The 13,800-nt window shown below is 39.9% G+C and overlaps 1 protein-coding gene across 1 annotated transcript in view; it reads left to right on the top strand.

Moving 5' to 3' along the window:
* Positions 1-13,800, top strand: part of LOC103672539 (complement receptor type 1-like) — a 68,413-nt gene that overhangs the window by 13,336 nt on the left and 41,277 nt on the right. The window contains exon 4 of the mRNA XM_040634509.1: positions 9,417-9,502. Within this exon, the coding sequence (XP_040490443.1) occupies positions 9,417-9,502 (86 nt within the window). The remainder of the gene's footprint in view (positions 1-9,416; positions 9,503-13,800) is intronic.

The raw sequence follows: 13,800 nt of genomic DNA, 5'->3' as shown, positions 1-13,800 counted from the left end.
GGACATGCAGAATGGAGAGCAGAGTGTCCTCCAGGTTGACGATTTATGTTTGACCAAGGACATGGAAGTAATAATAAGTAAATTGTGGTTCTATCACAGAACAAACCCATCTGCCTTGAATGGAGAGTTTGAATCGGGAGTATTTCCAAGTGGACTGTGTCACCCAAGACAAAAACCACAATGTGATGACAATATACACCCACCAGAATAGCTAAAATGTTAAAAATTGACCATACCAAGGGTCAGCAACAAGGTGAAGTACCTGGAGTCACTGCTCCTTGGTAAAATGATACAACCACTTTGGAAAGCAGTTTGGCAGTTTCTTAAAAAGCTACACACAAATGTGCCATATGACTAGGCATTTTACTCCCAGGTATTGACTCAAGAGAAATGAAGGCATCTGACCACACAGAGACTTGGGCAAGGATTTTCACAGTGGCTTTATTTGTACTAGCCAACAACTGGAGACATTCCAAATCCAAAGGACATTCAACAGTCAAATAGGCAAACTCAATCAAGGGGTATTTGTACTACTGGATATCACCCAGCAAAAACAGAAATAGTTTTTATATGTGCAACAACCTGGACGAATCTCAAAATAATGATCTGTGTAAGAGCCAGACCAAAGAAGGGGAAAAAGTACAAACCAAGTGAGTTGGTTTATAGGAAATTCTAGAAAGTCAACTCAATCTGCAGTAAGAGGAAGCAGGTCAGAGATTGCCTAGAGAAGGGGGTAGAGAGACAAAGGTTTGATAAAGCGGAATGAGGACACTGGTGGGGATGTGATGGAAACATTTTCTATCTTGATTGTGGTAATGGTTTCATGGTGCACACGTATGTCAAGTTCATCCAATTGTATACTTGAAGTATTTTTGAACTATTGTATCTAATAGATCATAAAGCTATGCAGAGGTGTTTCTTTATATAAACTACGGTAGGTCTTGAGTTTATGGAGTTCACATTAATATATTTCTTATAATTTGAGGAATTGGGAATGAAGGAGGAAAAGGAAACCAGATTAAGCTTTCCGTAGTGAAGGCTCCCATGTTCCTTTCTATTCTGGCTAGTATCCCACTGTACAATTTTTACTTCTACCTCACAGTTAGTAAGGAGAAGACACTAGGTTCAAGTCCGGTCTCTGTGAGTCCAGTTTCTAACACTATACATTGTTACCTCTTGTATTCGTTTCTTATTTCTGCTCTAACAAATTACCACAAACTTTATGGCTTACAACAACAGAAATTTATTCTCTTATGGTTCTGGAGCTCAAATTCTCAAGTGGGTCTATAGGACTGTGTTTCTTCTGGAGGCTCCAAGGAGATCAGGTTTCCTGGCTCTTTTCTCTTCCAGAGGCTGCCCGCATACTTTGGCTCATGGCCACCTTTCTCTACCTTCAAAGCCAACACCGCAGCATCTTTAAATGTCCTTCTTCTGTCTTTGATGCTTTGCCTCCCTCTTTTAAGGACCTTCGTCATTGCACTTATGGCCACCCAGCTAATCCAGGATAATCTTCCCATCATGAGATTCTTGAGGTAATCACATCTGCAAAGCCCTGGTGCCATATTAGGTCACATTCACAGGCTCTAAGGATGAGGGCATGGATGTCTTTGGGAGCTCATTGTTTAGGCAACCACACATTTCTCCAGATTTTCAAAATCCTAGCTGAGCCTGCTGAGGGAATCTATTACCATTAGGGTCCAGCTTAGTAGCAAATGGCTGTAGCCCAGCAAACAGCTGGCAGTGTGTACGTTGAATATGACTAATGGGAATGTAAAATATATGTAGAATTTAAAAACATAATCGTGATAGAACAGAAGACAGGAAGGAGGTAAATGGAGTTAGCATTATCTATAGTTCTTGCATTTCAGGGAAATGATAATTGTCCAAGGCACGTTAACATGGTAAGGATGCATGTTATCTTTAACGGAGCTGTAAAAGAATGTGTAACAAATAATCTAATGAGAAGAAATAAAAATAGGGACTCCTGGGTGGCTCAGTCAGTTGAGCATCTGACTCTTGATTTTGGGTCAGGTCATGATCTCAGGTCACGCTCAGCAGGGAGTCTGCTTGAGATTCTCTCTCTCCAGCTCTCCTCTGTCCCTCCCCCTGCTCAGTCTTTCTCTCTTTTAATAAATAAAATCTTTTTTAAAAAAAGGAAATAACAGTAAATTAATAAATATAATTCGTAATCAAAATGAGGCAAAATAGAAGAGAATAAAGAACATAAGAAAGAGGACAAGTAAACATCAAATAGTAAGATGATAGATCCAATCCTAAATACGTCAACAGTTCTATTAAATACAAATAGACAAACCCACTTTACAGACAAAGATTAGCAGAGTGCTGCATTTCCCAAAATGTGGGCTGATGTGCCCTGGGAGCCTCAAGGACCGCACAGGAGACCTATGTGCCATTTTTAATTTTGGGGGGAAACAGCGGAACTTGGTATCTCTCAGATACTGTGCAACTCTAGCTACCTGTAGCTCCTGGCTACGTTAGAGGCAAGCGATTCCATTTATTTTATTTTATTTCTTTCTGTAGGTTCCTCTTGATGACAAGAAATGTTGGCAGAACTGGGTTTTTAACAGTGGCTGTGATTAAGTATCAAATGAACGTTATTGTAGAAGAAGAAATGAGGTAGTGGTTTACAGTTGAACTCTAAGGTTTGAGAAGTTGAGCAGTGCTCAACATAGTTATTAAGAATTGTGGACAGGGTCACCTGGGTGGCTCAGTTGGTTAAGTGGCTGACTTTGGCTCAGGTCATGATTTTGAGGGCCTGGAATCAAGCCCCGCATTGGGCTCTGCACTCAGTGGGGAGTCTGCTTGAGATTCTTTCTCTCTCTCTGCCCGTCCTCCCTCTCATGTGCACTCTTTCTCTCTCTCTCTCTCTCTCTCAAAATAAATAAAGCTTAAAAATGAAACAAAAAGCTCCTTTCTAAGATCACTGCTGAGAGAAGCAATCATTTTAACATTATTAAGGTGCTCTTTTCTTTGATCACATCTATGAAGCATATTGGGAAAGAGGAAGTAGAGTAGAAGTTTCTCCTTTCACTGGGATGTCACTGTGGTCTTGGCCTCCAGGTAAATGCAAAGCCCCGGAACAGCTTCCCTTTGCCAAGCCTGCAAATCCGACTGACGAGTATGAGTTTCCCATTGGGACATCTTTGAAGTATGAGTGCCGCCCTGGTTACCAGAAGAGAGTGTTCTCTATCACCTGCCTACCGAACTCAGTCTGGTCAAGCGCTGAAAACATCTGTACACGTAAGTACCTCTGGACTGAGAACTCCTCTGTGTCAATCAAGCATTCATAAGAGCTGATTCAATTCTTCAGATTTTGGAACTAAGACACATATGACTCGTTAAAGTTGCCTCAAGTAGAGCACATGGGAGAGTTTCTCTGTCACATCTGCCTACCCCTCACTTGCTGGCACCTTCATCGCAAGTTCATTTCATGAGAAATGACCATCACAAGGCACGATGCAGGGAAAATCTCCATTCAGTAGGGGTTTCCCATTGTCACCACTGGAACTAGGTCAGGAATGACTCAGAAAAGAAAAGAAAAGCATAGGTGGGGAGAGAATTCCACACATTGAGATCTTTGATTTACACTGGCTGAATGACAAAGTAACCACCTTGGTAATAAGGGAAGTTTACATTTTTCTGGGAGGCACAATGCAGGCATGAGATCGATCAGGAGGGGAGGTCTTTTGTGAACTTGGAGCTTAGTAGGTGGCTGACCCCGAGGCTGTCTTGTAAGTTTCTTCCAGGTGTCAAAATCTGTAGAGCGACAAATGATTTTCAGTAAGTTCCAGCCAGGTTGGGACCTTATGTCCTTACTGAGAGAAGATCGGAGAGTTCTATACCCAATCCCCAAATTCTGCTTCTCTCCCCTAGGTAAGTCATGTGGCACTCCTGCAGAACCCTTAAATGGCAAAATGATCGTAAACGGAGACACCCGGTTTGGATCCACTGTTCATTATGCCTGTAATGAAGGGTGAGTTGGCCGCAGCATCATTGGGGATGACAGTTCCAGAATTGTAGCACCAGTCTCTAAACAAGAGTCTTAGAAAGTCTACCTGTCCATTTAAAACACAGCAGTATCATTTGTAAGCCGAGGTGGTGGCTTGAATCCAGGTATTTAATTACATTTGAAATGACTAAACAAAGATTTGAAAAATAGGGAAAACCTGTATCCATGCTAGAAACTTAGGGGTGGGCAGGAAAGATGCCTGTTGCACACCAGATTAGTGCACCTAAAACCCAGAGAAGCAGTCATGAAATGGGAAGGACCTGCTCTCTAAAGAAGCCAATGAAACAAACATGAGTGGACCCATGCATATATTCTTCCCCCAAAGCAACAAGAGCTGGAGATGGTGGACTCAGAAGTGGGGAAGAATGAATTGTTTAGGATGATGGAGCCAATGTGATGGACAGGCAAATCTTGATTGTTATAGCCCCTCTCCAGAAATGTACCCAGTGCAGAAATTTGCTGTGGGCATATTCTTGGTTTAAGGAAAGAACTAGGGAGACTGCTTTACCTTATACCTTAACTTCTGCGTTGTTTTCATTATTTCTAGCTTACTTAAAAGCCATATAAAATAAGTGATCATTAAAATGGGTGATAACAATACAGTGAACTTCAGTGTATACTCTATCCACTGTAAGAAACATTGCTAGTACCTTAGAAACCTCCTAGGTGCCTTTCCCAATTCCCATTCCTCCACCTCCGGAATCTCTCTGGAAATCACCATCCTGAATTCTGTGTCACTCACTCCCTTGCATTTGTTTTCCGTTTTCTCCCATACATAGGCCTACTCAGTTTAGATTTACCTTTACATATTTTGAGCTTTATATAAATGACATGATGTTAAATGCACTTCTCTGCAACTTGCTTTTCTACTGAATATTTTGATTCTGACAATTATCCGTGTGGTTGTGGTTAATTCATTTTTGCTTGGGATAGTATTTCCTTGAATGGATATGCCACAATTTATTTCTTCTTGGTTCTTATATTTGGATTATTTCTCATTTGTTTTAGTTTGTTTTGCTTTGCCTATCATAAGCATTCCCACAATAAGTACACATGTCTCTTAGCGCCCGTGTGAAAAAGTTTGTCTAGGACAGTGGTTTTCACACTTATTTTGCTATGATCCACAACTAAGAAATAAATTCTCAGAAATAAATTCTGAGGTTAATCACTACATTTACCTCCCTCCATGCAATACATGGGTGTAAGAAAATTGTGACAAATTTGAATTTGCAAATATATCCAATAGTACATTGAATTGATGTAATCACATTTATTTATGAATTTGTGTAATAAATATAGGAAGCTAGAAGTTAAGGAAAAAATTTAAAGGGGTAGCATTTTAGTTAAATGTCTCCATCTTGACCTACAAAAATTGAGAAAACAAATTCCTATCGATCTTAATGGATGTAACCCAGTAGGATAAAATTTTTAAGTGTCATTTCCAACTGAACAAACAAATACAGAAAAATTAGTCCGTGTAGGAGAAGGACAACCGATGTCCTTGTTATATGTGTATCTCCTTATATAAAAGACTGTAAGATTGACTCTAAGCCCTTGTCATCCAAAGTATGGCTCACAGACCAGCAAGGTCAGCATCTCCTGGGTGCTTAGTAGAAATGCAGAATTTTCATAACTACTGACTCTGAATCACGTTTTGACATGATACCCAGGTGATTTCGATGCACATAAAACTTTTAGGAAGGCCTGCCTTAAACTTTATGCTAATTTCTGTAAGATAGAGTTTGGGTGATTTTGTTTTTCAGTATTGGGGGTTTCTGTATCTCTCACTTTTGAATACAATGTGTATGTACTAACTTTTGTAATCAGAGTTAAAGAACAATTACTAGGACTTCCAGTTCCAGGACAAGATGGGCAGACTCACCTTTCCCTGAGTCTCTCTCTACATGTAACTAAGTACCCTGGAAACTGCTCAACATGCAAGCATAAAAGGACTTGGAAAGGTGGAAAGAAGAGGGACTGGGGGACTGCAGATCTTAAAGACTGACACCATAGTGAGGACCCTGAGTTTTCTTTTTATCTCTCAGACTGGGTGCTGGAAAGGAATACCACCCTGAATAGTCAACAGGCAGCGGAGACAGAGGGAGAGTGAAGCCTGTTCTCTGGTCAAAGGAACAGGAAAAGGGAACCTCAGTGAGGTTGTCGTGGGAAGACACATTGGTGGATACAGTGGCCCAATCTGCCCACAAGAACAGCATAAGCAGAAATCGGGGATGGGGGTGGGGAGTCTATCACTCTCAAGTCCCACAGCAGGTCCCAGTCCACCAGCAGTTGTATCAATGGGAAGACCTGGGCTTTAGTCCCAATGAGAATTTTGCCTCATGCCCCACACCAGCCAGCAGCACTGGGCCCTATTCTGAGACCAAGATTTCAAGCCGGCAGTAAGAGGACCCCTCCACTCATGCGAAAGATGCCAGAAGGCCCAGCGTCCCAGCCCTCCACACAGCAGCAGAAGACAATCCAGGCCCAGCATCTCTTGACCCCACACCCATGGCAGGGAGCCACCAACCCAGCAGCAGAACAGAAACCATGTTCGTGGTTTCTGGATCCTCCATCCACTAGGAGAAAGCCTCCCAGGCCCGTGTCTCCTGATTCTCCACTCAGCAGCAAAATGCAGCCCAGATAGATGCTTCGCTCCTGTGGTGGCAACAACACAAATGAAGGGGGACCTGCACCCTCCCCAGATAGCCAGAGAAGGCCAGAGAGGTTACTCTCCATCTAAGGTCCCAACATCTCCCATTCCTCCCCTACTGACAGCAGGCAGTTCAGAGAAGACCTCCACTGTCCACAGGCAGCATCAGCAGGGACCCATGAGGAATGTAAGTGGAGCCGTGAGAAGGAAGCAGCAGAATAGCACTGCAAGACTGGAAAATTAAAGTCATTGGCACCAAAGCCCATGAAAGACGGCCAGAATCTACACAATGCCTTAAAGAGGTGGAGACACGCTAAAATAGATTCAGATAAGATCAAGCATCTCTTAACATCATATCCAAAATGTTCAGGGTACAATAGAAAATCACGTGTCACTTCAAGAACCAGGAAAATCACATCTTCACTGAGAAAAGATAATCCACTGATGCCAGGACCAAGAGGAAGTAGACGCTGGAGCTCTCTAACGAAGACTTTAAGGCAGCCATCATAAAATCGCTTCAATAAGTAATTACAAATCCCCTCGAAAAAAAAAATTCTTAGGGGCAATGAGAGAGAAAGGACATTCTGGTTATAGGGGAACACAATTTGAACGGCGGTGGATTTATTATCTGAAAATATGGAGACCAGAAGGAAGGGGCCCACCTAGTTCAAGTACTGAAAGAAAAGAGCTTACTAACTGTGAGTTCTGTCTCTGTAGAAATAGTAATTGCATACTTGGAAGAAATCCCAGTTGGTCATTGTATATGATCCTTTTTATATACTTCTGGACTTGTTTTGCTATACTTTATTGACGATCTTTTTAGCATCTATAATATATTAGCAAATCGAACCCAACAATGCATGAAAAGAATTGCATCCAATGACCACAGTGGAAATTACTCCAGGTAAGCAAGATGGATTCAACATTCAAAAATCAATCAACTCGATCAACTCTATAAACAGACTAACGAAGAAAATGTATACGTTCCTATCAGTTGACTCAGAAAATGCAGTTGGCAAAATCCAATATCAATTCATGATACAAACTCACAGCAAGTTAGGGATAGAATTTAAGAAGTCTGAAACCAAGGTGACCACAGGTTGGCTCTTACTGGGAGCTCTGAGGAAGAATCCATTTCATGCTTTCCTCCTAGCTTCTGGTGGTTGCCAGCTGTCCTTGGCATCGCTCGACTACAAACACATCACTCCTATCTCTGCCTCTGTTCTCACTTGGCTTTGCCTCTCTATAGGTTAACACTGTCTTCCCTCTGTCTGTCTCCTTGTCCAAATGTCCTTCTTCTTCTGAGGACAATGGTCTTTGCATTAGGGCCCACACTAAACCAGTATGACCTCATATTAACGCTGTTATATCTGCCAAGACCTTACTGCCAATAGAAGTGGGATTCTGGGGTTTCAGTGGAGGTACACTATGGAACCCCATATGGACATGATCAGACATTTCAGTGAAGAGAATATATCGATGGGAAGTAAATACATGAAAAGGTATTCAGCTTCATTAGCCATTAGGACAATGCAAATTAATACAACAATGGAACAATACTGCACACATATCTGAATGGTTAGAATACACCCTAGTGAAAACACCCAATGCTAGCATGGAGGTAGAGGGACTGGAGCACCCATTCACTGCTGATAGGATTATAAAATCATAAACCCACTCCAGAAAACAGAAATGAGTTATCAGGCCACGGAAAGACATGGAGGAAACTTAAATGCATTTTACTAAGTGGAAGAATCCAATCTGAAAAGGCTAAATACTGTATGATTCCAGGAAAGTGGCATTCTGGAAAAGAAAATATGGCGTAAAAAGACTGATAGTTACCAGAGGTTGGGAGGGGGAAAAGAGGAATTGGCAGAGCTCAGAAGATGTTTGGGGCAGTGAAAGTTCTCTGTGTGATACTGTAAGGGTAGATACATGTCATTATATATTTGTCCAAACCCATAGAATGTACACCACCAAGAGTGAACCCTAATGTGAAGTACGGACAACAGGTGATAATGATGTGTCAATGTAGGTTCATCAATTGCAACCAACTCTACCACTCTGGTGGGGGATGTCGATAATGTGGGAAGGTATGCATGTGTAGGGAAAGGGAGTATATGGTAACTATTACTGGTCAATATTATCGTGAACTTTAAAACCCCTGTTAAAAATAGTCTGTATAAACAATTAAATAGATGTAAGTACCCCCCCACACACACACACACGCAGGTTAGTATTAACAAAACTGAAGATGTTTGAATAAAATTGGTGGATCATACCTATGACAACATCGTGGTTTTAATGTTCCAGTATAGCTTTGCAAGACATTAACAATGAGGGAAATTTAAATTTCCCAAGCTTTATGGCTCACTTTGAACAGTTTGTGGCATAGTAAGTGAGAATTTCTGCCTTTAACATTTTCAGTATGAAATCCATGTTTAACTTTTTTTGTTCTGCTTGGATTTCCTTTGGTTCTAGTGTGATGAGTCTTTAACACTTTAGGTTTAAACACTAACGTAGCTTAACGTAATAAAGAGGAGAGAGCCCATTTAGCTTAGAATCCATGAAGAAAAAATTTAAGTCCAAATAAAGACATACAGTTTGGGAAAGGGATAGTACTATGACAAATGGAAATTGTCCTTCTGATTTCTCCAAGATTGCAATCTCTTGTAAGCAGCAATTTAAGGAGGAGAATGAACAGGGAAAATAACATTCATTCTTCTTTCCCTCTAGATACCGACTTATTGGTAAGACCTCTATTGCATGCGTCATCTCAGACAATACTGTCGTCTGGGATAACGACCCACCGATTTGTGAGAGTGAGTCAAAATATTCTTTCCTATTACCTTTACCAGTAGATTCTAAGCTTCCCCCTAAAGTTATATAAATCTTAATTGAATTCCTTTTGTGCATTCTATCCCTCGATACCTACGGGGTTTCTGGCAACTCTTGCCTTACGTTTTTCCTTCTCTTGTGCCTTTTCTGAATCTGGGGACTTAAATACATAAAAGCCTCAAACTTTAGTTTTCCCTCAATTATTTCGGAATTATGCTGATTGTGCTACCCCCAGTATAACAATCCTTCTGCTTGGCAAATTAGTCAAGATTTTTTAAAGTGATACTCTCCAAGGTTGGTGAAGCTGTGGATGAATCAACACTTTCACTTACTTAGAGTTCCACGGAACCTCTTGCAAGTCACCGTGTTTTGTAAGCCTCAAAATGGACATTATTTTGACCCACTTCTTACAATTTACACTTGGGAAATAAACACAGATTTTTACTAGGAGTTCACTATAAACTTTTCATTGCTTCATTCTTTATAATAACAAAAATGTTAAAGTAACTTAAATGTTTCCAGCTATGGTTTGGAAAGTACCGGAAGGAAAGAGTCCTGTTAAAAATGACTGTAGAGTATTGCTTAAGAAACATAAAATAGAGCCACACAGAAGTAGAAGAAATACAGCCAGGGGCACCTGGGTGGCTCAGTCTGTTAAGTGTCTGACTCTTGATCTCAGCTCAGGTCTTGATCTGAAGGTTGTGAGTTTGGGCTTGGAGCCTACTTTAAAAAGAAGAGGAGGAGGAGGAGGAGGAAGAGGAGGAAAAAAAAGGTGGAGGAGGCGGGAGAAGGGGAGGTGGCAGAGGAGGAGAAGAAGAAGGGAAGAAGAAGGAGGAAGAGGAGGAGGAGGAGGGAAGGGAGGGAAGTAGGGGAAGGAGGGGAAGAATGGGAAGAATAGGAAGAAGAGGAGGAAGGAAGAGAAGAGGAAATACATCCACACACTGGAACGTTATTCAACTAAAAAAAACCCAAAAACCGAAAACCAACAAACATGATGTCATGGAGATGCAATTAATGACATAGAAAGATGTTAATTATATATTTTATGTGAAAAAATTAGATGACAAAATGGTATTCTGGCTAGATCTCTTTATTTAAAGACAATACACCTTTATCTATTCCTATACTTTCATCTTTATTTCTAATTTTGTACCCCTTCCTATATCTAATCTTTGGTGAATGGCCTCAAGCCTCTTTGGTGAAGGTGGGAGGAAACTTTTGGTATACATTTTGGCTGTGTAGCAATATGCTTTCTCAAGAAGATCCCGTCTCCTATTTGTTTGAGCTGCTCTGGATCTATCCACGAGCTCTCAAGTCTGGGAAGTGGTTGACGAATAACCATAACTTTGCTGCTATAATATCATTTACTTGAAAAACCATTTAAGAAAAACCATTTCTTGTATATCACCGTGTAATAGTATTATACCCTTTAATCAGGTGACATTATATGTGGGTCTCCTTTCAGAGAAGTTCTGCTCCCCTGGTTGATTTATCACAGTTTTCATTACTCTAGCATTATATAAAGAGTTGATGTCCGGTGGTATAGCCTCTAACCATTCACTTCTTCCAAGATTTACTTGGTGATTCTTGGCCCTTTGCATTTCCAGATAAAATTTAGAATCAGCTTGTCAGTTTCAACACAAACAATTCTACTCAAATTTGTATTGGCTTTCTGTTGACTCCATAGGTCAATTTTGGGCCATTCACATTTTTACATTTTTGAGTTTTAAACTCATGAACATGATCTATTTCCCCATTTTTGAAATCTTCTTTAATTTCTCTCAATAATATCTGCCAACTTACATTATAGAAAATAATGTAAACATGGAAATGTAATGTTGGAAAATGTAACATTTCCTAATTGTTTTTTAAATATGCAATCATTTCACCTTGGATCACTTTTGGATATGCTGCATAATTCCTAATTGTTTTTTAAATATGCAATCATTTCACCTTGGATCACTTTTGGATATGCTGCATAATTCCTAATTGTTTTTTAAATATGCAATCATTTCACCTTGGATCACTTTTGGATATGCTGCATAAATAATCATGTCATTGATAAATAATTATCTTATGTTTTAATCCTCTCCTCTCTTGTATCTGTTATTTATTTCTCTTGTTTGGCTTCATTGGCTAGAATCTCCAGTACAATGTTGAAAAGAAGAGATGATAATGAGTTTTTAATAGTCAGTATAAAGCGTGCTGTGTACTGAAGGTTTTTGGGAGATGTTCTTTATCTGAAGAAGGCAAATGAAAATGATTAAGGAAATTCCCTTTTATACCTAACTTGCTAAAAGATTTATTGTGAATCTGTATTTTAATTTATCACTGTGGATCTATTGAGATGACCATATTCTGATTTCCCTTCACTGTGTTAATTTTGCAATTTTATATGTATCTCAAAAAACATTATTGTTTTAATAAAAACAATATTTATTTATACTTATCTGCATATTAACTATTTCCATTATACATCCTCCATATTGCAGTTCTGTCAATTCTTTATAACACTATATTCCTTCAATCTAAAAAAAAATGATCTTTTAGCATTTTTGTATTGTAGGTCTTCTGGCATAGATTCTTTTTTTTAATTTATTTTTATTAACATATGATATGTTATTTGTTTCAGGGGTACAGGTCTGTGATTCATCAATCTTACACAATTCACAGCATTCACCATAGAACATACCCTCCCCAATGTCCATTACCCAGCCACCCCATCCCTCCCACCTCCCTCCTCTCCAACAACACTCACTTTGTTTCCTGAGATTAAGAGTCTCTTATGGTTTGACTCCTTCTCTGGTTTCATCTTGTTTCATTTTTTCCTCTCTTCCCCTATGATCCTCTGCCTTGTTTCTCAAATTCCACGTATCAGTGAGATCATATGATAATTGTCTTTCTCTGATTGACTTATTTCGTTTAGCAATAATACCCTCTAGGTCTAGCCACATCACTGCAAATGGCAAGATTTCATTTTTCATTTTTTGATGGCTGCATAATATTCCAGTGTGTGTGTGCGTGTGTGTGTGTGTGTGTGTGTGTGTGTGTATACCCCATCTTCTTTATCCATTCATCTGTCAATGGACATCTAGGCTCTTTCCATCGTTTGGCTATTGTGGACATTGCTGCTATAAACATTGGGGTGCACATGCCCCTTCATATCACTACATTTGTATCTTTGGGGTAAATACCCAGTAATGCAATTGCTGGGCCGTAGGGTAGCTTTACTTTCAACTTTTTGAGGAACCTCCATACTGTTTTCCAGAGTGGCTGTACCAGCCTGCATTCCCACTGACAGTGTAGAAGGGATCCCCTTTCTCCACATCCTCACCAACATCTGTTGTCTCTTGACTTGTTAATTTTAGCCATTCTGTCTGGTGTGAGGTGGTATCTCATTGTGGTTTTGATTTGTATTTCCCTGATGCCGAGTGATGTGGAGCACTTTTTCATATGTCTGTTGGCCATTTGGATGTCTTCTTTGCAGAAATGTCTGTTCATTCTTGATTGGATTATTTATTCTTTGGATGTTGAGTTTGATAAGTTCTTTATAGATTTTGGATATTGGCCCTTTATCTGGTATGTCATTTGCAAATATCTTCTCCCATTCTGTCAATTGTCTTTTGGTTTTATTGACTGTTTCCTTTGCTGTGCAAAAGCTTTTTATCTTGATGAAGTCCCACTAGTTTATTTTTACCTTTGTTTCCTTGGAGACATGTCTAGCAAGAAGTTGCTGCCACTGAGATCAAAGAGGGTACTGCCTGTGTTCTCCTCTAGGATTTTGATGGATTTCTGTCTCACATTTAGGTCTTTCATCCATTTTGAGTCTGTTTTTGTGCATGGTGTAAGAAAATGGTCCAGTTTCATTCTTCTGCAAGTGGCTGTCCAATTTTCCCAACACCATTTGTTGAAGAGACTGTCTTTTCTCCATTAGATATTCTTTCCCTCTTTGTCAAAGATTAGTTGACCATAGACTTGAGGGTCCATTTCTGGGGTCTTTATTCTGTTCCATTGATCTTTGTGTCTGTTTTTGTGCCAGTACCATACTGTCTCGATGATTACAGTTTTGTAATAGAGCTTGAAGTCCAGAATTATGGTGCCACCAGGTTTGCTTTTCTTTTTCAACATTCCTCTGGCTATTCGGGGTCTTACCTGGTTCCATACAAATTTCAGGATTATTGGTTCCATTTCTGTGAAAAAAGGTGACGGTATTTTGATAGGGATTGCATTAAATGTGTAGATTGCTCTAGGTAGCATAGACATTTTCACAATATTTGTCTTT

The sequence above is a fragment of the Ursus maritimus genome, unplaced genomic scaffold, assembly GCF_017311325.1.
Source record: "Ursus maritimus isolate PB19 unplaced genomic scaffold, ASM1731132v1 scaffold_2, whole genome shotgun sequence".
NCBI classification, from domain to species: domain Eukaryota; kingdom Metazoa; phylum Chordata; class Mammalia; order Carnivora; family Ursidae; genus Ursus; species Ursus maritimus.
This window is presented reverse-complemented; position numbering and strand designations above follow the sequence as displayed.